Source organism: Convolutriloba macropyga, chromosome 13 (genome assembly GCF_964194025.1).
Source record: "Convolutriloba macropyga chromosome 13, txConMacr16.3, whole genome shotgun sequence".
NCBI lineage: Eukaryota > Metazoa > Xenacoelomorpha > Acoela > Convolutidae > Convolutriloba > Convolutriloba macropyga.
This window is the reverse complement of record NC_134480.1, coordinates 11,781,703-11,807,989: the sequence shown is the minus strand read 5'-3', so window position 1 is coordinate 11,807,989 and position 26,287 is coordinate 11,781,703. Positions and strand designations below refer to the sequence as shown.

General features: G+C 33.0%; 2 protein-coding genes across 2 annotated transcripts; one reads left to right on the top strand and one right to left on the bottom strand.

The window, feature by feature from the left end:
• Nucleotides 1-2,941: 2,941 nt before the first annotated feature.
• LOC142351557 (uncharacterized) lies at nt 2,942-13,105 on the top strand. Its single transcript, XM_075403643.1, has 3 exons — nt 2,942-3,170; nt 11,686-11,891; nt 12,541-13,105. The coding sequence occupies exons 2-3, from the start codon at nt 11,712-11,714 to the stop codon at nt 12,823-12,825; spliced, it is 465 nt and encodes a 154-aa protein (XP_075259758.1). The 5' UTR covers nt 2,942-3,170; nt 11,686-11,711; the 3' UTR covers nt 12,826-13,105.
• Nucleotides 13,106-18,356: 5,251 nt separating this feature from the next.
• On the bottom strand, nt 18,357-24,822 carry LOC142351590 (uncharacterized). Its single transcript, XM_075403706.1, has 2 exons — nt 24,547-24,822; nt 18,357-19,215 (listed from the first exon to the last, which is right to left on the bottom strand). Exons 1-2 carry the CDS (start codon nt 24,770-24,772, stop codon nt 18,620-18,622), a joined length of 822 nt encoding a protein of 273 aa, XP_075259821.1. The 5' UTR covers nt 24,773-24,822; the 3' UTR covers nt 18,357-18,619.
• Between the last annotated feature and the right edge of the window lie 1,465 nt (nt 24,823-26,287).

Sequence of the window (26,287 nt, the reverse complement as noted above, 5' to 3'; positions counted from 1 at the left end):
CTTGTTTTCTCCTTATGGTGTCTTGCATTTGTCTTTTTGGCTGTCTGGGCAGCGAAGAAGTGTTACAAGTCCAAAAACACTACAAAACATATTCACAATTTGTCCAACGATGATCAACGAGATATTGGAACTGACATGCAGTTTGAAGAGAGAGAGTAAAGTTAGTTGAGAAAATGCGCAATGAGGAGACAAACGCTGATTAAAAAAACTCTCGTACCAACATATGGTGATGGTGCTTTTATATATCTTTGCGTTATACTAATTTGTACTATTCAGGAGAATAGTTTAGTCCGGATGGTGGCATGTAGGAATGGAAAGTTAAACTTAAGCGTTTTTCGGAAAAGAACCAAATTAATACTGACCTTGAGTTATTCCCAACACAAAAGCGAATTCTAAATATGAAACTGTACGAAGATAATAATGGTGAAGAAATTTAAACTGATGAGAACGGTTGAATAAGTAATTATGGACTCTGATAAAGATTATATCAGAGATCGAACATCAAAATTCTCACCCATGTAATATTGGATTAGAAACCCAAATTACGGGTCTAGGTTATCAATGTCTTTTCCCAAAAAGGTATTTTTCACCCAAAGATTCGGAACATTTGATAAAAATAGGACTAAACTATCATAAACAAACATAGATAAGCAGTATATATACGGCTCAATTTTAGCCAATTTTTGTAACCGAGAGCAGTCTGAAAAAAATATATTATCGTGATAATCCGAAATGCGGAGTAAACTTTATTAGACGAGTGAGTTAACAGATCTCTGTCGTGGAACTGAATATTATAAAAATTGTTTGAACTAGTATACTCTGGTAACTACACTTTTCGTAAGATTAACTTAGCAAACTTTCCACTACTTTCTCCTTTTAGAACCTTTCTTATAACTTAGTAGAGCTTAAACTGGTATCTAGTAGGTTTTTGCTGAACGCTTCGATACTTGGCACTCATAGGCATTTGTAACTAGTTGTTCTGAAGGAACCATAGCCTTGTAATAATTAAGATTGGGTAAAACTTAATCGTTTCTTTCGGTTTTCTGTTAATCAACAGTGTAATTGTACAACTTTAGTAACTTCACAATACATCTCTAAGGATCTGAAATCATACGGAACCTAGCTTCAATTTATTGGATTTAAATTTATTTGGTGACTAGTAAAGTAGTGATCAACCAATCAATAATTAGGTTAAGTTAGGTTAACGAACTGGAGGACAGCATCGAATCCCGGACAACATCAAAACGATTGAATTCTGAGAGTATTATTTGGCCAATCAGCCACTCTGAGGAAAGGCCTGCCTGCTCGTAGAAGATTTGGCAAGTTAAGTTAAGCCATGTAATATGGAATGGTGAACCAAGTAGACAATTAAAACGGTCTGCAGTAACCTGAAGTACCTGATGGGCAATGTCTTAACGTTCTATCAAGTTGGTTAATACTCGTCTGGTTGGGTTGTGGAGTGAACACAGACGAGCTCTTCACGTCATCTACTTTTTGTTTTAAGAATATTGGTTGATCGATTAATTAGAAAGTGAATTGATGACCTGGTATAATTCTCAGTCTTAGAGTCACCAATTTATTTCATTTGGTAAAACACTTCTTAGAAGCTAAAATTTCATAGAACATAGAGAGGCATTACAAACATATTCTAATATCATCAATATTATTGGCAATTGACTGCAGTTCTATAGCGCCTGAAAATACTTTCTTTAGGACTTGAACGGAGAGCCTGGTATAACCCTTTAGTGTAGTTAAGAGTAGTATGTTTGTGAAGTTACTATCCAGTCCAGTAGTTTTCTCTAAAGATAGATTCCAGGATCAGTTGTGGAATTGTGAATAAGATAAAACCTTCACCCTAAATATTCAGATTCTATACTGGCATTCAATTAAAATTGTCATTATACAGGAATAATGTGGCTCATTTGTTGGTTAATAAACTGACGGGAGTAGTGTTTTCCAACATTCGTGATATTTATTGTCAATATTTGATAAATCTTGTATAATCTGAGAGATTCACGCAAAGTTTTTTTCAGTTGCTATTGAATTTTTGTTTTATTCATATATGTCTTGTCAACTCAAGTTTAGTCTTTCTCGAAAATATTGCCAATTTATTCTTTATACCCATGCAAAAATCATATAAGTTCGTGCATACTTTGATGTTTTCTTTCAAGATTTTTCTATCGTGTTCCTGCAAGCTTTACCATGTTTTATCATGTTTCTCATCATGGCAATAATGTTTCATTTCACTGGGTAGTCTTAAGAGTCCCAGAAGCAATCTTCTGTAATAAACAATGATGGAAGTTGGTGAAGTTCTTAAAATTATATCTTATAAGTTCAAACAACGTCTTGAGGGCGAACTAATTGTACTAAAAATTCATCGACAAAACAACCAATCACTGTAATTTTTTGTCTTTGGTTGTTTTTCTTTGAACTTTTTTAATATTGCTTTTTTTTCGATTTTCAGGCACTCAAAAGAAAAGTGTGAAACACTTTCTCGCCATTTTGATGCCAATGTGTGCAATTGAACTGCAAAAAACATAGAAAGCTTTTAAAGTTGTGGGTCTTCATAAAGCCAATTTTTCAAAGTAACCGCAAACTAAACCATCGTGATTAAACAAATGTTGAGTTCACTTAATCTGAGTGAGTGAGGTTCCGCCCCTTTTTTCCCCCAACACTCTACAATCTTTTATAATCAGACAAATTTTGGGCAGTTCTCGGGCAAAATTTTCTTTTCCTTTTTCCCACCTGTCTTGGAAAACTTTCAAGCCATTAGACCAATTTCAATATTTTGCTATCGGTTCCATTATTATGGGCGGAAACAAGCCTTTTTTGTATATCTTTCTGAGATAAACAAAAGCGGAAATAAACAAATTCAGTTAAAAGGCCCGATTGTTTGTTCGTTCACTTCAAAAACGGAAAAAGTGGCCGCGAAGTTATTATCATTTGTTTATTAAAAATAACCAAAGAAAATAACCGAAAGTTTATCACCTTTTTGTGTTGGTTAAAAAAATTCATTATTTGCCTCCGTTTCAATTTTTCCACGTGAGAGAGTTCGTCTGTGATATTCCCAAATTTACTCTTTCACATTTTCCACTTTCCTAGAGAATCTCTTTTTTGTAACACGCCCAAATTGTCCTCTAGTTATAAAAAACAAAGCCAACCAGTGTCGTGTAAGTTTGAAACAATTTTTTTCTATGTAATTTATGGCTTCGGTCAAACTTATAATTTTAAAGCAAATCGCTCCTAAAAGAGTTTTAAAGAAAATCTGAGAATTGAGAATATTGCTTGAGGTAAATTGAGTTTAGTCAAAAAATTCTCAGTATCAAAAATGGATTCGAGGTTACAGATTTGACGGAACATTTAGAACTACATGAAAGTTTGGTTATATTATTTTAATTCACTTTGATTGTGATAGTAAGTAGCTGGGTATTTTCTGATAACGGCAGATTTGGGCTACAATTTTTGCTTTTGTGCGAACAACAAAAACTATCACATAAAACAGCCTTGATTTAATTCAGAAAACAAAAATTTTCTTGAAGAATTTTTTTTTCTACCTCGTAAAATTTTCAAAGTAAGTTATGTTTGACGTCCTGAATAAAAAAAGTATTTTTTAAAAAAATAATTATTGGCACCGAAATCCCGCTTTATTCCTCTTCATTCGGACATTGAAGTTTGTTAGCAAGTTCTACGACAAAAAAGTAGTGATTCTTTTGCATTTCCAAAAAATGTTTTCTACTCAATTGACTCAATTTTCCTTACACATTTTGTAATAGCAGTTTGAAATCTTTATATTTTGTAATAGCAGTTTGAATACTTTATAATTCTAGTAGGAGGTCCAATATTGACTATAAATACACGGTCCAGCTTCTTCGTCATAGCAATTTAAGGTTGAGCATGGTCTTTTGATAGCTCGAGCATGGTCTTTTCATGAGTCGAGGAGCGCATTTTGTGGGATTAATAGATTAATTACAGTTAACTTTTCTTTATTTCGTTCCGTAGATATGTATCACCTACAAGCAATACCAAAAGAACGTTGCAACAGGCAGTTCACCTTAGAAATACAGGTGGAATTTTGCCAAGAACTATTAAGAATTATCGAAATCTTAAGATAAATTAGTTTTCGGAACTAACCAATATAGCGAATCTGTTTGGCTGAATTCAATTAGTTAACAAAACTCTAACAATTGACATTTCATCAGCATTACGTTTAGTGTGTCATGATTTAGCACAGAAAATATGAGAAACATTGAAAAATTTGAGCGATAAAACTCGTTGACTACGTTATAAGCAAGAGCCAATTTTCAGTGCATTTGTAAATTTTTTGGGTCCAGCATGAACATTTTAGTTTGAGGTAAAGTTGAGCATCATATTTGGGTCAAACTAAAGTCGGGCATCAAGAATTTTGGTCGAGCCAAAGTCTAGCTGAACAATTACGTTCAGCTAAGTTCTTTTCGTGGGCTGTTTGAGCCCAGCGTTGTCTTTTCATGCCACTTTTTGTTCGAGCATGGTCTTTTCATAAGTCCAGGCCTAAACCAAGGTGATATTCATAGCACCCACCTTTACATTGCATTTTGTAATTTATTTTCAAATTACATAGTAGAACGGGGTAGATGTATCAGCCAACACACAAACTAGAAGACGCCAATTGCCGATAAAATTTTATAAGGACAAAAAAAACTGACAAACACCGGAATGGTTTATCTAACTAGTAATATTAGAAATATTAATTTTAATAGTGATATTTTGCTCGGATGAGATCTAGGGGCCGCTAGGGCATGGCATTTAGCCATTAGTTATTTTTAAAAAAATGTTTATTTTAACACTAAGGGACGCTTTTTTGCTCTCGGCTAATCATCACGAATTGTGGTTTTCGAGTTCATTTTTTTGCTTAATTGTCGACTAAAAGTGCGTCGGCTAATTTTAACTTCTGCCAATTGACCAGCCATGATGGTTAACAGCTATGTAAGCTTGTAGAGACATTCTTATTATCCCAACATCATTTATTTGTTGTTTGAGCCCTTAAAACTTGATACATAAACTATTGAGCACTGCTCTATTTTTGTCAATCATAGAGCCTATTTTATATATATAGCTATTGAGCTGAACAATTTTTTCTTTAAGTACATTTTTTCGATAATAGATATATTCATTGAATATTGTATCATGAACAGAGCACATGACATCCAAAAAAAGATGATTAAGATCTTATTTGCTGGGCTAACACTATCCGAGATACACATTTGGTTTCTTGTTCAATCATTTTTTTTCTTTTCATTGTTCTTGTTTATTTTTGTTCATGCTTGTTTTGGTTCAATTATTTTTTAAATACTTACTAAAATTTACTTTCTAATTTGCAAAACTAACATCCTGGATGAGGACAGTTTGAAATTGTAAAATTGAGATAAATACTTTTAACTTAAGTTGCAGAAGTCGCATTTTTAAAACTTTTAAAACTGGGCAAAATTTGCGCAGCGACTGCAAATTGAACATCTAATGTCAATTTTTATAATTTACAGATAAATTAAGCATTCTACTGAAAATACGGTACAAAACTAATTCTCGTCGTTTACACATTTTAAAACTTGTCATATCTATTTATTTTGGCAAGGAAATTGGTAAAAACTATTTTCTACGTTTTCTTTATTTTCGCCAAATACTTCCTTATTTTATTGATTGCATTTCGTTAGGTTTTTAATAAAAAACTATTGAAGTCCATTATGTTTTTACATCGTTTCTTCAAATGGAAAACTTAAATAGAAATAGATTCCTAGCTGATCTTCGGAGTTTTTTGTGTATACAGCTTTATATCTCCTGTTTATTATAAAAAATTGGAGCTTGAACTATTCATTTGCAGTCATATTAAGTAGAATGTCATTCTGGGAATCTGGAAACGTATCATTTTGAATATCACTAGGAATTGTACGACCCTTAAATGCGATACCAATTATAAAACGAATAATACAAACAAGGAGGCTCCGTACTTTGCTTTTGCACATAAAGTTCCGACCCCGCTTATCGACATTTTTGGCATAAATGTCTACCAAATAAGGAACAGAGAGAAAACCCCCAAAAACTCAAGTGTTTTCCAAAAAAATGTGTATGAACAAAAAGATCGCCTCCAACGCAAGTCACTCCGTGGGGTAAAAAAAGCCCCATTAGATTGATGAGATCAGCCATAATTAGGAAAGCAAGTCAAAACGAACAATAAATCAAACAACAATTACAACAAACTTCAATTACACCCAAAAAATTATGTCCATTTTTGTAAAAGAAAACTTATTAACAATGTCAAAATAGCATCGGATAGAACTGAAATTGAAGAAAAAAACTTGAACTTCACTAGAAAATATTTATATGGGACCACTGCACAAAATAAATCGGTTTCATTTAGACAAAAGAAACAAGAAACTGCAAAGTTAAAAACTGGTTTATATTTTGAAAACAATTAGTTTCAAAGCAATGCAAGCAAATAGATAGCAATTGAAACTATCCAACATGTTAATGGTCACAAAATCCTCCGAAAGGAGGGCATTAAAACCTGTCATTATTTAGTTTTTTGCGGCTACAAAAAGAACAACAAATAGAGACAACAAACAAAACTTCAATTAAAACTTGCGAGGGAACGCTGTCGAAGCCGTAAAGTCATGTTTTACTCCTCAAAATCTGTCCAATTGTGTTTTTTCGATCTCCTGTCATGTGATACAAGACAGCTTTGCAATGAGAATAGGTAAGAAGTACACAGAGAAACAAACAAATCAAAATTAACTAATAATTTTTATGTTTTTTCGAAAACAATTTTTTTCAAAGTCATGGAAACCATTAGCTACGAAACGAAACAATTAAATACCCTCGTCTATTTGTCCACAGAAAGCGATTGACACTGTTCAGTGGTTGTGATTATTGAGAATATGTCTTTCGTCTACAAAAAGACCGTCATATGAAGAAAAAACAACAAACAATTATCTTGCGAAAAAAACCCATGTCGGATTGATTAAAATCAAAACCAGTTCTTAAAAACAAACAATAATTTTATTTACTTGCACCTTCCTCCTTTGACAAAAATAAGGTCCTTTCTGACCTGCGATTAGCGAAACTAGGTAAGAAATAGACAAAAAAGAACGAATCGGCGATGTTGAAAAGTGCTTTTTCTTTTGAAAACAGTTGTTTTCGAAGTTATGAAAGCCATCAGCTATCTGCTCAAATCAGAATCTAGGTTCCTTTATTCCTCCATAAAAAGCAAATGAGACCTGTCCTTATCCTGGAAATTTCATGCGATAACAAAGACAAAGTAAGAACGACAGTCAACGACAAATGTAAAAATTTCAGTTAAATTCGTCAAGAAAGGGTTGTCGAAGCCGTTAAAACCTTAATCTATGCATCTGAAGACTTTTAAAATTGCAATTGTTCCTTATTACCACGTCAAAAAAGTAATACGTGATCTGTCAGCAACGTGAATTTGTGACAAAACAAGAAAAAAATCGTGCAAACTGGGCCGATGCAGAAAAATAAAAAAAAATGTGAAATCTAGTAGTATTTTCGACAGAAAGTTTAATTTAACGCGTAAAACCGCTAAAAAGATTAACATTTATTTCTGTAAGATTAAGAAGCTTTCCTTCTTTGCTGACATTCAGCTACAAGTTACCCAAATTAAGAGGAAAAATAGTGGCAAATTTCAATAAGAAATTATTTTTTTTAAAAAGTCAAAACGACTAGAACGTTTGAGTATTTAAACTAGAAACAATAATATGGAACTGTTAATGAAGTTATTTGGACCTATCAAAGGTGAGATTTGATTTGAATTGTTCTGTTCTTTTATTTTAACAGTCCAAGATTGGACCGAAACCAACCGTGCTTTTGCTGTTGGTTCATTAAGAACACTCAATTGTTTTGAATATTATAGACCTAGATAAATTGTTAGTTAAAGGATCAAAAAAGAGCAAATTTAATCAAAGTGGACTAAAGAAGCTTATTTCGGGCAATTTTTGAAGAAAAGTCTGAATTTTGGAGTATCTAGCCAAAATTTTAGGCAAAAGTTAATTCAAAATTGTCAACAATACTTTTTTGTCTTTAAAAATGAAATCAACAGTATTATTGTTAAGAATTCTTACTTATTTTAGCAAATTGGCGGAACTTTAGGCAAAAATTCCGGAAAATGTAAATAAATTTAACGCAATTCGGTCTAATATTCACAAAAATTTAAACCCAGATAAATCGCTCCAGAAAACGAATTTCAATTACCTCTTTTTAATTTCATATTTTACGCTGGACTGGCTTTTTAATGATACCACTCACATCTCTCTACAATCAATATATCGATCGGTCAAAGTTGACTAAACAAGAAAAGACCCATTTGAGCATATAGTTCCTCCCCCCTCAAGAGGCGTCAAAACAATAATTATTTTACTTTTAATTTAAAAATAATCTGAATAGCAACACAAAATGAGTTTTTAAATCTGCGAATGCCCTGTTTCAGCTCTGATCATATTTTTTACTCTGCAAAAGCACAATGCTCTGTACCATCTCTGACTCTGCAATTATCTCTTCACTCGGTTTTAGCATCCATATTTTAAAAAATTTTGGCAACAATATTAACAATGTATGTTTTTTCTCTGGCTAACAGAACAGCGCTTCAATCTTGGTTTTCTGCTCTTCCGGCATCCTTTTTACTGCTAAACGAAAGCTGTTTTGCGGATTCATTATGAGTTCTTTGAGATCATAGGAATGAGTTTTCTCCCAATTTTCTCTATTAAGTTTTCTCAGCATTTTTTTTCCCAAAAGCTCTTTTTTTGCTGGTCATTAAAATCTAAAGATGTCTGTCTAATAATTTTTGAAAAATTTGACAGTTGAAGAACTGCTTCATAGAATTATTTGAAATTTTTACAGAAGCGCATTTTGATACTGAAACCGTAAGTAGAATCAAAACAAGAAAAAGAAGCAAACACGTTGTCGTACCTCATGAACTGTTTGCTCAAGAACAAAGTAACACTCAGATCTTTCACTGATATTTTCAACAATGCACCACAATACCTGGCGGCTTCAAGTTGAAATCATCTTGTAACTTCACTATAGTTATTTGCCTAGTTAAGACTAGGCTAATAAGAGTATAATCAAAAAGTGAATACAAAAAGGCATTCGATTGTTCCGTAACAAACTTTTTTAAGCATCAAAACTTTTTTTTGTGACATTTATATAAAAACTTTTTGCAAAATTTTCTTTACGTAGTTTAGGTTCTTTTTCTGTGTTTGCTATGTTCGTTTGCATTGATTTTTGCAAAACACACGACTCTTAAAAGGGAAACAAATATTTAACTGTTTTAAGTTAGAAAAAATTGTTGTCAGTGGAGAAATTGTCCAAAAAATCATTAAAGGCGCCAAAAGGTGATATTTGCCAATTGAAATATTTTTCTACAAAAGCATCACAAATTGCATTTTCTATTGTTTTTAACCCTAAAAACTGAGAAATAACTGTTGGAAAGCGAGGTCGGCAATACGCACAGGTAGTTAAACAGACTAAGTCAAATGCTTACTTAATAAGGAAAAACAAAACCAGAAAACCTGAATATTTTTTATCAAATTCTTAATAATGAACAAATCGAACATCATTAAAGGTATTAGAGCGATACTGGAAAAATGTCACTTGCATTGATTATCGTTGAATTTGATTACCATAAATGTGCCAGCTTTTGTGTGACATCAATCCTTTAGGGAGTAATTTTTAAAAACATTTTTCACTCTTTTGACTATATCATATACTTTGATACGGTGAAAACCATTTAAATTAACCTTAGTGTATACTTTTGAAAAATAACCTCACCTGAGGAAAAAAATCATACTTTGGCCATTGAGGTTTAAGACAGTTTCAAGAAAATGAGCTTTAGACGATTTGGCCGAATATATCAAGAATGCCGCAGAGAATGTAAATTTTTTTTTCCTGACATTTTTTTTCTCTATGTTTGCTAGTCGATAGTTATATCAAAATCAAAAATTTAACCTCACTCTATGAAGCGTCTTCTGCAATAATTTATTTTTTCAAGGAGGCTTTTGGGTAAAAATTGAAAAAAATAGCGGTATATTCGAGTTTGCAGCCAGGGTGGTCACAATGAGCCTCTTTCGAAATGCAATTCTTACCATATTATTTTTTGGGGTGCAAATTTGCTAAAAAATTCAGCTTTCAAGGTTTTTTGTCCTTAGCACGCAATGCTACTCCTTTTTTTCTCCAAAAATCTCTGAAGACATTTGTTTCTGAATACATTTGTTCCACTTTGTTTCGCTGCTTTTAACAAGTGAAGCTGATAAAAGTAGTGAATGCCATAACACTTTTTTCATTTGCATTTATATCTGAGAAGCCTGAGCAGGAACCGGACAAAGAAACATAAAATCGTTTCTTTTCAACAATAAAATTTGTGATGTTTTAACACAAACAAAAATAACACTGTTTATAGCTTCTTTTTCTCAATTTTGACGTCAGTTATTCAAATTACCTACACAAAAATTTGAAGAAGTTTTTGCATGACCTTTGTTGAAACCTATTAAAGAAAATCTGAACTGCAATTTGAAATATATTATACGGCTAGTAAAATTTTGAATGACAACATTCATTTGTAACTTTTCAAAAACCAAGCAAGAAACATCATATTTTCAGAACGTAAGTTCTACCATTATGATGTGTGTGTGTGTGTGTGTGTGTGTGTGTGCTTGTGTATTTGTGTGCGTTTGTGTGTGTGTGCATGTGTGTGTGCGTGCGTGTGTGCGTGTGTTAATTTTTTTAACAAGAAAAAATTTGTGAAAAAAATATAATTTTCCGTGAAAGTCTTTCTAAAATATAAATTTAGAAAGACTTAGTAGAAACTATTATTGCTTCTATCTCTCATGAAACAAAAATTTTGGTGATCCTTAAGGAAATTAGGGGAGTTAAATTATTAAGGGACCTTTTAATCGCTTTTAGAAAAAAAAGTATCTAACATTGAGGTGGTCTGCAAAATAAGCATTATAACCTTGAAAATATTAGTTGGAATTTTTAATAATTTTAAGCTTAATTTTTTTCCATAACAAACCAAAAAATGGATTATCGCCTTTACTATCAATTTAATTTCTCACGAAAGAATGCTCCGATGAACGATTTGTCAATGAACGCAAATCATTTGGTATGGCCCCTCGCAAAAAAAGTTATGGCCCCTCATCAAGAAATTGGAGCTCCCTCCATCACTGAAACGGAATTTGATCTGTCTTACCAAGATAGCAAAATTTTGATTTTCTCGACATTTGGTATGCGCTAGCAGAATCTGGTGACCCTAAGTTTTCATGCTGCATCCTGACATGTCTTGATGACATGCGTACATTCCATAATTGTTTGAACACCTGCAAAGATTGCAAAATCGTTATAAATCATGACGTTTTTAGCCACAAATTAATTGAAATCGTTGTGAAATAGTTCAATTTTTTTCTGTCGAAAAGAGATAAGTTGTACAGTTCCTAATTCCTGTTCCATGGAAGAGTCTGAATCAGAGTCTGAATCAGAGAAAGTTCAGAGCCTGATTCAGAGTCTGATTCAGACAAATTCAGGGCAAAATGTGACCTGAATCAGACTCTGAATCAGTACTGATAACGGTCTGAATTCGTTCTGATTCAGTGCTGAACTTAACTTGGCGTTAGGTAGGGGCAGTGAGTTGAATTTTTTGCTGTTTAGAAACCCGTTAGAGAGACAACCTCAACATGATTAAATTTCTGTCCCTCAATATGTACGCTTTCGCCCTGCTTATGACCCTGTGGGCTTTTTCGGCTGTGAAAGCGACTGATCTGGAAGATGAGGAACTGGACGAAAAGAGGGGGTACTTTCTGAATAAAGCCCACAAGAGAGAACTGGGAGATAACGAGGAGGAAAAGAGATACTTGGTTTGTAATTAACTATCCGAACTCTGACACGGGCTTCCTTGTATTACTTGCCCCTTCCCCCTCAAAAAATTTATATAAAAACACGCAAAATCGAGGGGGGGGGGGATCTTTTATTGCTTGGTCGCATTTTAATGGAAAATATTTGCGCAAATGGAAACTTTTCCAGACATTCAATGAGAGAAAACACTAAGACGCTTCAAAACAGTTCAAAAACAATTTTATGTTCGATAGCAGTTTAAGCATTTCGCCTTGCTTGAGTTTTTTTCAGAATAGATGTTAGTCGATATTTTTGAACGCTTCGCTAAAATTTTATCATTTATGCGTCATTTATAACATACCAATAAAAAAAATTCAGTGCAATTTGCAACATAAAAAGAGTGAAATTGAAGTTAATCTTTTAAAAGTTTTCATGACAATTTACCCAATTCCATTTTACTCAATGCAATTTTACCCAATGTCGTTTTACCCATTGCCGTTTTACCCAGATCAACTTATTTAAAATGGCATTGGGTAAAACGACAGGTTGGGTATAATGGCATTGGGTAAAACGACAGGTTGGGTATAATGGCTTTGTGTAAAATGAAATTGGGTAATTTGTCCCTATTAAACACCCTTTAAAAACTAATTGAAAACTTGGGTATAATTTCAGGTTCACAGCTTCTTGAGACCCAGCAGCAAACGAGCCTACTTCAGAAATGAGGCACTGAAAGGACTCGCCAACGAAGAGGAGAAACGAGACTTCTTTGACCCCGAGTACCTCGACTCTCTTGACAAGCGAGGGTTCTTCACCCGCGAAATGCTTGATCACCTCGGCGAAGACGGAAAGAAACGGGGGTATTTTACCCAAGAAATGCTGGATCGTTTGGGCGAAGAAAAGAAACGCGGGTACTTTTCCCGAGAAATGGTTGGCAGTTTGGGTCAAGATGGAGATTAAGGGAGCTCTTCGTTGAGAAAAGTAACCTGACGGAAAAGTGAAACAAGTCTGAAAAGAGGGACAACAACAAACTTGAAAAGTGCGAAATATATGTGGTCACAACTATCTCATTCGCGTGTTAATTTTGAGCGAAAAAATTGAATATAATGATTTGGGTTAATTTGAATGTAATGTGAAGTATATCTCGTTATATCGGTATAATAACTTCATAGTTTTGTCGCGTTATATATAATTAAGTTGGTATAGCAAAATTTAAAAATCAACAAAAATTTTCGTATTAGTTTTTTCAGCAGCTCCCCCTTAGTAATCGCAGAATTCAAAATGTTGCGGTAATCTAGCGAGAAAAATTCCACTGTAGAGTTTTTCCAATTTTCTTTCAAATTTCTGGCAAGAATTGAAATAAATTTTCCTTGCAAGAATCTTGTACGATAGGCGCTGGTGTACAAAACTCTTACATTGTTGCAAAGTAGCATTACAATGGTTAACTGAAGTTTGAAACTTAAATTACAGTTTGTATCATCGATCAAATTTTGACCCATGCAAAATATGCTTAAATTTAAAGGCTCAAGAATTTGTCCATGTATTGGGTAAGGAATATCTTTTGAATCTGAAACGTTTACCATAGTCCAATGAAGTGCAATGCTATAAATAAGTCGACTTTAAAGAATAAAATGAATTTGCACCAATAAGTCCTAAAATGGAAATTAAGACCGTCACATCATTTTTGGCTAAACTATGCGAAAAATTTACAATCAGCAACGTGATCTTATGCGCGCATCTTGAAAAATCCTTACTCGATCTTGCAAGTTGCCGCCTTTTTGTAAAGAGAAATTACGATTGTGCAAGATCACTTACAAGATTGGGCGTGATATGATGCTGTGTTAAATTTGAAGTGCATGGGCACAAATTTGCATCATTGGACATTTGCCACGTAATGTAATTTACTATGTACGCCTGTAAAGTTGACTCGCAAAAATTTTTGTATTGAAGAAAATTGACAGTAAATTGAAGCTCTTTTAAAAGTTATTTCCAGAGCTTGGAAACGATAGATTATTACCCAATAAATGAAATCTAAATACCGAGGTTGAGGCTTTTTAGAACTTTTATTACCATCAAAGATTATATGGGTACAGCTCAACTGACATCATTTGGTTTCGAAAAAAATTCTGTCGCACCAGATTTTGGACGATAAAAGCGCCAATCTGTAAACACATAGCAAGGTGTGGAGAACAGCTCAACCTTAGCTAGCCCAATTTTAGTGGCTGAGCTTTGAACCTTTTGCAATCAAAAACTTTTGATCTCAAAAATTTGCAGCAGTTCAAACAAATTATTTTTCTATGTCTTCAAAATTTATCGTTGACAGGAGCACACTCTAAAAAAAGTCTAGATAAAATTACCAGCAACGTTTGCGGGTAAACAAAACTGCAGGTAACAATACCTGCAATATTACCAGCAAAAAAGATGCGTGCATTTTATCTAGAATACATTATCTAGAAATTACCTGCAAATTCAAAACAACAACAAAATAAGAATTATATAGATTTATCTAGAGTTTTACCTGCAAAACAATTTTTAGGTTTCTCTACCTGCAAATTTAATTAAAGCTTTGCAGGCAGAAATTCCTGGAAATATTTTTGCAGGTAAATTTTTAGGTAAAATTAATTGCAATCAATTTACCTAGAATTTGCAAGTATTTTCACCAAAATGATCACCTTCAAAATGAAATTTCTAGGTAACTCTACCTGCAATTTTTACATCAAATTGCAGGTAGAACTGCCTAGAAAAATATTTTGCTAGATAGGTGGTAATATTCTAGTAGGTTAACACTGCAATTTCTAGGTACATTTCAGGCAATTTTACTTAGAATTTCAGGTAGTTCTAGTTAAGTTGCATTATAGAACAATTTACTTGCTAATTGTAAGTAAATTTACCTGCATTTTAAAATCAATTTACTTGCAAATTTTTTAGAGTGATTTAAACTTATCTTAGTTTTAAACTTGCTTTGACAGCCACCGATAAGCAAAAATTACATATTTTGTGTGGAGTGCAAGTACGTTCAATGAAAAATAAAAATGGAACATCGTCTGTCCAAAATTGGAGTTTAAATTACGGAAGAAGACAAAGAATTGATTGGTCAGATCAGAGAGTGCTTCCATCGCCCAAAAGTCGCAAACTCGTCAAGTTGTTTAGTCTTGCGAAAGATCTATGTCTGGATCACATAGTCTCATTACGAGCCAGAGCCCGTTCCTAATAAAGTTGACAATTTGGTACATTTTACCTCTTTAATTCCAAAAAAACGTATCTTAAAAGGCCTCACAGTCCGGGATATGGTGACAATTGAACAATTATACCAATTGATAAGTTTTTCAATGTTTTTGTCCTTTACTGATTGCCCAATTCCAGACATTAGCTCAATACTGTTAATTAATAGCATTAATTGAACGTAGGAGCGCTGGCTCCTAATGCTGGTAGAGATCAAAATCTGGTTGATAGTCTGATCAATGATCACAGTTTTCAAACAAATCTGATCAGACGTCTGACCATTACTGATCAGTGGACGAAGTCTAACAAACATCAAACTGGAAGTACTCCTCAAAAAATTTATAAATTTTTGCGTAATCTACCGGGGGGGAGGGGTGTGTTTGATTGATTTTTAATCAAAGCATAAAGCAATTAGCTCATTAGCTCATCCAATTATCAAATTGAAATTTGTCCTCCTTTTAGCGAATAGTACACGCATCAATTTCTGCATACGTTTTTGCGCTTTGAAGACATCGGAAATATACCATGTGTACAAAATGTATTAAATTTAAAGTGCATGGGCACAAATTTGCATCATTGGACATTTGCCACGTAATGTAATTTACTATGTACGCCTGTAAAGCTGACTCGCAAAAATTTTTGTATTGAAGAAAAAAAACAGTAAATTGAAGCTATTTTAAAAGTTATTTCCAGAGCTTGGAAACGATAGATTATTACCCAATAAAGGAAATCTAAATACCGAGGTTGAGGCTTTTTAGAACTTTTATTCCCATCAAAGATTACATGGGTACAGCTCAAATTACCTGCAAATTCAAAACAACAACAAAATAAGAATTATATAGATTTACCTAGAGTTTTACCTGCAAAACAATTTTTAGTTTTCTCTACCTGCAAATTTAATTAAAGCTTTGCAGGCAGAAATACCTGGAAAAATTTTTGCAGGTAAAATTTTAGGTAAAATTAATTGCAATCAATTTACCTAGATTTTGCAAGTATTTTCACCAAAATGATCACCTTCAAAATGAAATTTCTAGGTAACTCTACCTGCAATTTTTACATCAAATTGCAGGTAGAACTGCCTAGAAAAATATTTTGCTAGATAGGTGGTAATATTCTAGTAGGTTAACACTGCAACTTCTAGGTACATTTCAGGCAATTTTACTTAGAATTGCAGGTAGTTCTAGTTAAGTTGCATTATAGAACAATTTACTTGCTAATTGTAGGTAAATTTACCTGCATTTTAAAATCAATTTACTTGCAAATTTTTTAGAGTGATTTAAACTTATCTTAGTTTTAAACTTGCTTTGACAGCCACCGATAAGCAAAAATTACATATTTTGTGTGGAATGCAAGTACGTTCAATGAAAAATAAAAATGGAACATCGTCTGTCCAAAATTGGAGTTTAAATTACGGAAGAAGACAAAGAATTGATTGGTCAGATCAGAGAGCGATTCCATCGCCCAAAAGTCGCAAACTCGTCAAGTTGTTTAGTCTTGCGAAAGATCTATGTCTGGATCACAGAGTCTCATTACGAGCCAGAGCCCGTTCCTAATAAAGTTGACAATTTGGTACATTTTACCTCTTTAATTCCAAAAAAACGTATCTTAAAAGGCCTCACAGTCCGGGATATGATGACAATTGAACAATTATACCAATTGGTAAGTTTTTCAATGTTTTTGTCCTTTACTGATTGCCCAATTCCAGACATTAGCTCAATACTGTTAATTAATAGCATTAATTGAACGTAGGAGCGCTGGCTCCTAATGCTGGTAGAGATCAAAATCTGGTTGATAGTCTGATCAAAGATCACAGTTTTCAAACGAATCTGATCAGACGTCTGACCATTACTGATCAGTGGACGAAGTCTAACAAACATCAAACTGGAAGTACTCCTCAAAAAAATTATAAATTTTTGCGTAATCTACCGGTGGGGAGGGGTGTGTTTGATTGTTTTTTAATCAAAGCATAAAGCAATTAGCTCATTAGCTCATCCAATTATCAAATTGAAATTTGTCCTCCTTTTAGCGAATAGTACACGCATCAATTTCTGCATACGTTTTTGCGCTTTGAAGACATCGGAAATATACCATGTGTACAAAATGTATTAAATTTAAAGTGCATGGGCACAAATTTGAATCATTGGACATTTGCCACGTAATGTAATTTACTATGTACGCCTGTAAAGCTGACTCGCAAAAATTTTTGTATTGAAGAAAACTGACAGTAAATTGAAGCTATTTTAAAAGTTATTTCCAGAGCTTGGAAACGATAGATTATTACCCAATAAATGAAATCTAATTACCGAGGTTGAGGCTTTTTAGAACTTTTATTCCCATCAAAGATTACATGGGTACAGCTCAAATTACCTGCAAATTCAAAACAACAACAAAATAAGAATTATATAGATTTACCTAGAGTTTTACCTGCAAAACAATTTTTAGGTTTCTGTACCTGCAAATTTAATTAAAGCTTTGCAGGCAGAAATACCTGGAAAAATTTTTGCAGGTAAAATTTTAGGTAAAATTAATTGCAATCAATTTACCTAGATTTTGCAAGTATTTTCAGCAAAATGATCACCTTCAAAATGAAATTTCTAGGTAACTCTACCTGCAATTTTTACATCAAACTGCAGGTAGAACTGCCTAGAAAAATATTTTGCTAGATAGGTGGTAATATTCTAGTAGGTTAACACTGCAATTTCTAGGTACATTTCAGGCAATTTTACTTAGAATTGCAGGTAGTTCTAGTTAAGTTGCATTATAGAACAATTTACTTGCTAATTGTAGGTAAATTTACCTGCATTTTAAAATCAATTTACTTGCAAATTTTTTAGAGTGATTTAAACTTATCTTAGTTTTAAACTTGCTTTGACAGCCACCGATAAGCAAAAATTACATATTTTGTGTGAAGTGCAAGTACGTTCAATGAAAAATAAAAATGGAACATCGTCTGTCCAAAATTGGAGTTTAAATTACGGAAGAAGACAAAGAATTGATTGGTCAGATCAGAGAGCGCTTCCATCGCCCAAAAGTCGCAAACTCGTCAAGTTGTTTAGTCATGCGAAAGATCTATGTCTGGATCACATAGTCTCATTACGAGCCAGAGCCCGTTCCTAATAAAGCTGACAATTTGGTACATTTTACCTCTTTAATTCCAAAAAAAACGTATCTTAAAAGGCCTCACAGTCCGGGATATGGTGACAATTGAACAATTATACCATCTGGTAAGTTCTTCAATGTTTTTGTCTTTTACTGATTGCCCAATTCCGCACATTAGCTCAATACTGTTAATTAATAGTATTAATTGAACGTAGGAGCGCTGGCTCCTAATGCTGGTAGAGATCAAAATCTGGTTGATAGTCTGATCAAAGATCACAGTTTTCAAACAAATCTGATCAGACGTCTGACCATTACTGATCAGTGGACGAAGTCTAACAAACATCAAACTGGAAGTACTCCTAAAAAAATCATAAATTTTTGCGTAATCTACCGGGGGGGGGGGAGGGGTGTGTTTGATTGTTTGAATAAGCAATTAGCTCATCCAATTATTAAATTGAACTTTGTCCTCCTTGTAGCGAATAGTACACGCATCGATTTCTGCATACGTTTTTGCGCTTTGAAGACATCGGAAATATACCATGTATACAAAATGTTCGTCAATTTCTCGCAATTTTTGTAACGATTCCTTTGAACCAATTTTGCTGTCAACTACCATTAGGCCACCCACAGATCTTATCAATTCTCCGTATTTTTCGTACTCGATGTCTCTGCAATCTCTCTGGTCCATATTTTCAAGTCGCAAATTAATTTTGTTATCCTTCAAAACCTTCTCGATTCTTCCGACATTGTGTTTGTTTGGGAACTTGACGCGTGAATAAATTGAAGCCGACTGTTGAACACCTTTTAGATACTCATATTTACATGAATAAGTCACGAGAAACTCATCTCCGACGTGAACAATGAAAAAGTTAGGGTCGTTGAATTTTGGGTAATTTTCACCGGCAGTAGTGATAAAAGCGCCCTCTGATGTGAATTGGAGACTATTAGGTTGGTGTTGGAATTGAGAAATGGAAATTGTTGCCTGCGAGTGAGGTTTTGAGGCTGTCTTTGATGTACACAAGTGCCAACCTAAATTTGTAATTGATTAGATGGCAAGTTCCAGGACTGAACTGATAATCAGCTCTTAGCAATATTTAAAAAAACGAGCTGAAAATGTTCATTTTCTTCATAAGTTATAAGTAGAACAAATGACTTGCTTTTTCCGAAGAGTTAATTTTTTTCGAAGAGTTGAAATGGAGGTACGTCAAAAATTGATAAATTGCTCACTTGTAGTAATATAAACGAATGTCATGATATAATGGTATTATTATAAAACTGAAATAACTGAAGAATAGGAGAAGCGTATTAAGTCTGTTCACAGTCAGGCAAAACGTTAAAAGTATCCACAAGGCGGCGGAACAAAAAAAAAACAGAATTTTGCCACACTAATTGACATTTACTGGATGGCGGACACTACCCCATCTGACTTTGAATGCCATCTTGCAAGAACTTGCAAACAAGCAAATTTACTGCGATTGAACATGATCAGCAGATGAACAGAAAAACAATTTCCAATTTTCAAGACAAATTTTACAACCTATAAAGCTGCAATTTTGTACTCTCTGTTCAAATCAAAAAGTTAATGTAATCAAAACACAAAAGAAATCCATTTTATTTTCAACATAAAATTACGAAATTATCAAAGGCAAGAATAAATGAGCTTCGGTTAATCCCAACCGAAATAAACACTTCCATTTTTGCAAGATGTTCTAAAACTGTAAGAAGCAGTGACTATTTCTGTCTGAAAAAAATGTATTTCGAGATTCTAAAATTCTCAGTATTATAATAAAGATATTCAATTTATTTGTGTTTTTTTGTATCCCATTAAATACACGAAAAAGTATCGGGGGAAGCTTCAACGATAATTGACAAGATAACCATAAGTCTCCCATGATCTTTCAATTTAGCCATCCAGTCTCCTCCGGGGTGGGCAAAAAATTTTACATTTTGATCCCTGAGAACTAACGAGTCAAAGGATTTATTATATTTTTGAAAAATACTTTAATAGTGGGATCAATTGATCAAGTTTTACCTATCATTTTAATGCTTTATAAAAAAAATAGCTTTTTTCTGTTTCAGCGAAAAACCCTATTCAATTGTACCTAAATTGTTTTAGAAAAACAATTATGAAAATAATTTTTTTCTGATTTAGAATATTTCTCAAAACCAGTCAATCTGTTCCAAACAAATGCTTCTCGAAATATCTTCCAACAATCTCAAACGTGAGACATTTTATTTTTCTTTTCATAAAAGAACTTTTTTGCTCAGCAAATTTAATTTTTTTACCTCACTTGATGAACCGATAGACACAGAAAACCTGCAGGATACTTTTCATCAAATTTGTTACCTATAACCTATATAGTGAGTCGTCAATTCTAAAAAACTTTTTGGAAAACCTTTGAAACGTTTCACATGAGTAAAAAATTATCTCAGAGACCATTTTAGTCAATAGTCGCTTTTGTATTTTTTAAACATTCCCAAACTCTGAGTCCCTAAGAGAAAAAACTCAAGATTACAAACATTTCTGCACACAGAAAATTGATGATGTTTTTCAACCTCATTAAACAGGGAAGCTTGGAAGCTTGGTAATGTGCGTTCGCACATAAAGTTCCGACCCCGCTCATAAACATTTTTCTCTTAATTGTCTACAAAACGAGGAAGAGATGAAAAAAATTTAACACATCAACATATCATTTACAAATTACTAAATGAATAAAACAGTCTATCTGCCTTAGAGGGCTGATAAGACCTGTGACTACAATAATATGACTATCAGAAAAGACGACGATAAAAATCAAATAATTAAAAATACTAATCGCGACCAAAACTCGTTATCACTTTTTTTGAAAACCATTAATAACCAAACCAAATTGGTATCAGATAAAACTTTTACTACAGAAGATTAACCCGCCTGCACTTCATAAAGTATGGGACTTTTCCTCATGCGAATTGGTAACAAGTCGACAAAAATGAGCAAAAGGGCAAAGTTTAATAAAACGTTGCCTTTTTTGAAAGAAATTAAAGTCAAACAGATTAGAAATTTTATGGATCAAACGAAATTATTGAACAAATGAGATCTTCCATTATCCAGGATATGTCATACGACTACAATAAGAGCGACAAAAACAGCCAAAAAGAAAAAAAAACTTGCAAAACAAATTGCAGAAAAAATTTGCATGAAAGGGATTTCCCAACCAATTAAAAATTAAACTGATCGCTATGGATGTCAAAAAATTTTGACTGCGTTTTTTCTGTTAAATGACCAGAGGACCACCCATAATTGTGATACTGTGAACAAAAATTAAAAAAGAACTACAAAAATGGGCGGAAATTCAAATATCACTAATACTTTTTGAAAACTGGTTGTAACAAAAAGAAAAACCAATTGCTCTACATAAAACCGCTAAAAAAGCAAATGGTAGTTCAAAAGATAAGGGACGTGACTTGTCTATAGAGATGATAAGTTACAACTTAGTAGCATTAAGATTGGTAGTTTTCAGAAATCCATTGCGTCTTTTTTAATTATAAAAAAAACAAATTTTCTGAACACTCATAGTCAACATAAGCTTTCGACTAAAATAGAAAATAGTATAGTTTGCAAACATTCCAAAAACTAATTGTGCCTGTTTTTAATGGTATTAAGTCATAATACTATAAAATAACATTAAATACAAGCTGAACTAAAAAAGTTCATAAACAACTTTAAAAAACCACAGTTTTCAAGCCATTAAATTTATAGGGTGTTGACCGCGACAAAATTAAAATTTAATTTGCGTCTATTTTGAACATCAGCAAAAAGAACCACAAAAATCGAACAGTATCTAATTTTACCATATACCATTTGAAAGCAGTTTCTAAGCCCTGAAGACATCAGTTAACTCATTTAACAAGCAGAAAAGTAATTGTTTTGTCCAAAACGTTAAAGATATCTCTCAAAAATGAGACTAAGTTAAAAAACAAAACAATAAAGTAACATACTAAAAGAATGCCAACAAGAACAAAAAGGGATAATTTAAAAAAAATTTTAAATAATTAATTTGAAAGTCAAAAAAACCATTAGCTATATACCGATATCAGTTATTATGTTTGTTTGATTTTCTATAGTTGTCCACTGAGATCTTCTTATAATCCACTATTTGGCATAAGACAAAAAATAAAACCAAAAACATGGCAAAAATAAGAAATCTACTAAATTCTGAAAGATGATGGTGTCGCAGCCCTGAAAACCATATGTTATGTAAACAAAAAATAAATTCAGTTAAAAGTTATATAATAAATTTTCGGTTAAATTGTAATGTAGTGCGACCATTTACCACACAAAAAATAACACCAAAAAATGAGCAACTATGCACAACAATTACAAAATTCTGTATGAAATCTCGTAGTATCTAAATCAAGAAACCGTCTTTTTAGAACAATCCGCCACAGATTAATTTGTAAAATATAAAATATTGACAAGATCAAAACATCACTGAAATTGACTTAAAAGAAGACAATAAGTAACAACCCAATGCATGGTACAGGTTCACTTACACCTATTATAGGAGCAATTTTGATCTTTGAATGGTTAGACTTAGTAATCAGACTGCAAAAGGAATAACAACTGAATGCGGAATACAAGAAATCAGCTGAGGTTTACTAAAACACTTCATAAAAGCCGTGAAAACCATTAGGTTCTTTGAACACAAACTATATCCACAGTCGGCCTCATTTTCACGTGTCATTAATGAGGCCGTGAAAAAAAATTTAGTCAGTTAATATTAAAAAACAAAGCCAAATATTTGAAAAAAGGCAGCAGCAAAATGAAAACTAAAAAAAATCTGATTGTAAGAATCCACAATAATATCAAACCTGATTTTGCCGCGCAAGCAACAAATCTCCAAAGTGTTCCAAATGTTTGGGAATTACACCAATTGTTGGGTGAAAAACTAGAAACATTGTAAAAAAAACAATGATGCAAGTTGTACAATTATCGAGTCAAAATTTTAAAAACGGCAAAAACTTATTTCCAGAAGACTTTTGTAGAGCGAGGAGATTCAAATAGCTTAACAGAGTGGACCAAAAAAGCAAAACACAAAACGCAATTTTTATTAAAAGGGTCTGAGTTTTGAAAATTTTATCTAAAGTTTTAGCCAAAGAAACTCGAATCAATTATTTAGACAACGCCTTTCTATCTCTAATGGTATCAATAACACTTTTTTTGAAATTTTAACTTATATTAAATAAAATTAGCAAAAATGTGCCAAATTTTGGCCAAAAGTACTGAAAAAGTGAATAAAAACTGTAGAATATTCACAAAACTTTAAACCTCGTTAACTCTAAAAAGCTAAATTCTAAAATAATCTTTTAAATTGTATATTCTATTCTAGGATGTAAGTGCTTTTTAATGATACCACTCACAACACTCTACAATGAATATATCGATGGGCCAAAATTTTTTCGCCAAAAAAACTCATTTGAGTATATAGTTCCCCCCTCCCCACTAAAGTGGGGGTCGGAACAATTAGCAAACAATTTTATAGCACACAAAATTTCATTGCAGACAAATTTTATTGCAAACAAAATTTTTGGTCAATTTTAACTGCTTTTTTAATATTGCGAAAACTTCAAAAAATGGACTTGTGGTCGTTTGGGTAAGTGATAGTTCGTTTTATCATGTTTTACCTAATTTTAGAGCAATGCGTTGGGCAGTCTGGTGATATATATTTCAGCTTAAGGAGGATGAATTTAAATTGAAAGCCGAAAGGACATGCCTTGAGAAAGGAGCACGTAAAAAGAAAGGGCTTGGACAAATTTGAAAACTGAAAAATTTTGAGTTGCCAATGCAGTTTGATTATCCGAGTTTTGAGTTTTAAAAATGACAGCAAAATAATAAGTCACAATAAAAAAAATTCTTAAAATTTTACTTGAACGTCACGGTTTTTTATTTCTGATGTTTCGAAAATGTCAACTCTTTTTCTTCACAACCCAAATTGCAATGTTGTTTTGCTGAGCACTTTTTTGAAGAGCTGTTCTTAAAATGTGCCAGTTTTTATTCCGGGAAATTGAATTATTTTGTATCTGTCTGCTGAAACTCAGAAGTGTGCTTATTTCGAAACATCTTTAAAATTTAGAATTCGAACATTAAACCATTCCATGTTTTGTTTCCAAAGTTTGCGGACAAAGCCGTGTTGGAAGATTAAGCCTCTTTGAATAGTAATAAACAATATTAATAAATTCTGAGGGGATCTTCAATAACCACTGTCCTGAGTTTCAGTAGAAACAGTTCAGAAATAACGAGCGGAACTTTGAGAAAAAACTCTGAATATTTGCTAAAAAACAATTATAGAATGATTGAACGAGGTGTTTAATCTATTCTACCGTATCCGTGGTCCCAGAAACTGATGTTGAGTTTAGGGCACAAGAAGGGCAGTTCCTCCGTCTCATATGAGTCCCTGGATCTCTTGATTTCAAACCAGGTTCCAGCCAAACTCAGATGCAAATGGTCCCCTTTCAAATCTGGACACTTTTCTGGCTCTTTATTTCTCCAAGTGTAACCGAATGCTGCAAGCTGCAGAAAAAATATCGAACGAACTAAAGTTGTCATTATGCTCTGCAAACAAAATTGTATAGAGAAGTGATTTGACTTTATTGTATTGTTTGTTGTTGGTATATGGATTTGTCAAAGGTTGGATGAATATGCTAGGTGAACTACAAATTCTGATCTAGAAAAGTTTCAACGCGCAAAATTTAATCACGAAATGTCATGATTATTTTGTTATAGTTATTTCACGAAAGATGCTTATTAAAGGTTGATTATTTATGTCATGGTTTATTAGTTAAAAAGTTAAAGGTGAAATAAAATCAATGGATAAAGTAATAAGGAATGTGGCGATCTCGTTAACCTGATAAATGAATTTTGTTGATATAGTTGCATGTTTTTTTAATGTTTGTACCAACTTGCGCTAAAATATGATACTAATAATTGATTTTACATTGCAATCATATCAGAATGTGAATCATGAATCAATAATATATATGACAACTAGAGTTATATATCGAAGTTATATATCGAAATTGTATATCAAAATTATATGAAACTTATATCTCATAATTATACATCACGGTGCAGAAATCCTACCCAACTGAAAAATCTATTTTTGATCTAATTTGCGTTCGTATTGAATTCTGTGGAATTCGCCAGCGACAAAATGTCAATGAACTCCGCGAAATTTTTTTGGTTTTGTGAAAAACAATTTGTGGAATCAATTCCGCGTAGAAAACAGAATTTTTATGCGGACAAAAGGTTCCCCAAATTCATCTAAATTGTTATATGTAAACGAGAACCCAATAGAGTTCAACTCTCGTTTTCCTCTTCCCGCTATAGCAACCGAAGGAAATAGTGTTGACACCTTTCAACAGGTAGAGAGCACAGTGACCCAAGAGAAAGGATTCAAGCAGAAAAACGATGGTTTGGTAGGACTCGCATTCGAGAATGTGCTGCTGCGTGAAATGGGAAATCCTATCCATTTTGCTTAAAGGTGCTGCTAAAAATTGGAAAATTGGGAAGCTAAGCACAGAGAAGAAGGAGAAAACCTGTAGTTTGGTCATAGATTACAGGTAATCAATACCCAATAGTGCACCAAATTTTGATTAGAGCTTTTTGGTGTGACCTTTTCCTGTTGTATTTTTAAATCTAAATGCTATTTCGCTTTCTTGAGTACTAAATTAACTTCAATTTGAACTTTTAATATTGAGGCCAGATTTTAATCAAATATCTAAGTTGACTATCACTTTTCAGCTAGAAAATCTCAGTAAAAAAAATTAGCATTGAAATAGTCCTTCCAGTCAACTGAAGGATTGTGCCGGAAATCTACTACGGGAACTAAAGGTTAATCAGAAATGTTTCTTTTTGGAACCACTCCAAAATTTTGTTACCCAATTCTGCGGCCAAATTAATGAATTAATTGAATCAGTAGCGATTGAAATTGCAATTTAGAAACATGACTAAAAAAGATAATATTAAGCTTAACTTTTGCAGCGCACTGCCGCTACCCTATTCGAACTAACTTTGATGTGAAAAAATCAATGAACTTAATTAAAGAAAATTGGACTAAACTTG

What these genes read in the sequence shown, in the direction of transcription:
- LOC142351557 (XM_075403643.1), top strand. Translation starts at nt 11,712, where the DNA reads ATGATTAAATTTCTGTCCCTCAATATGTACGCTTTCGCCCTGCTTATG. An exon ending in AGGAGGAAAAGAGATACTTG is followed by an intron (nt 11,892 to 12,540) that starts GTTTGTAATTAA and finishes GTATAATTTCAG; the next exon opens with GTTCACAGCTTCTTGAGACC.
- LOC142351590 (XM_075403706.1), bottom strand. Translation starts at nt 24,772, where the DNA reads ATGACAACTTTAGTTCGTTCGATATTTTTTCTGCAGCTTGCAGCATTC. An exon ending in TTTCTGGGACCACGGATACG is followed by an intron (nt 19,216 to 24,546) that starts GTAGAATAGATT and finishes TTACAAATTTAG; the next exon opens with GTTGGCACTTGTGTACATCA.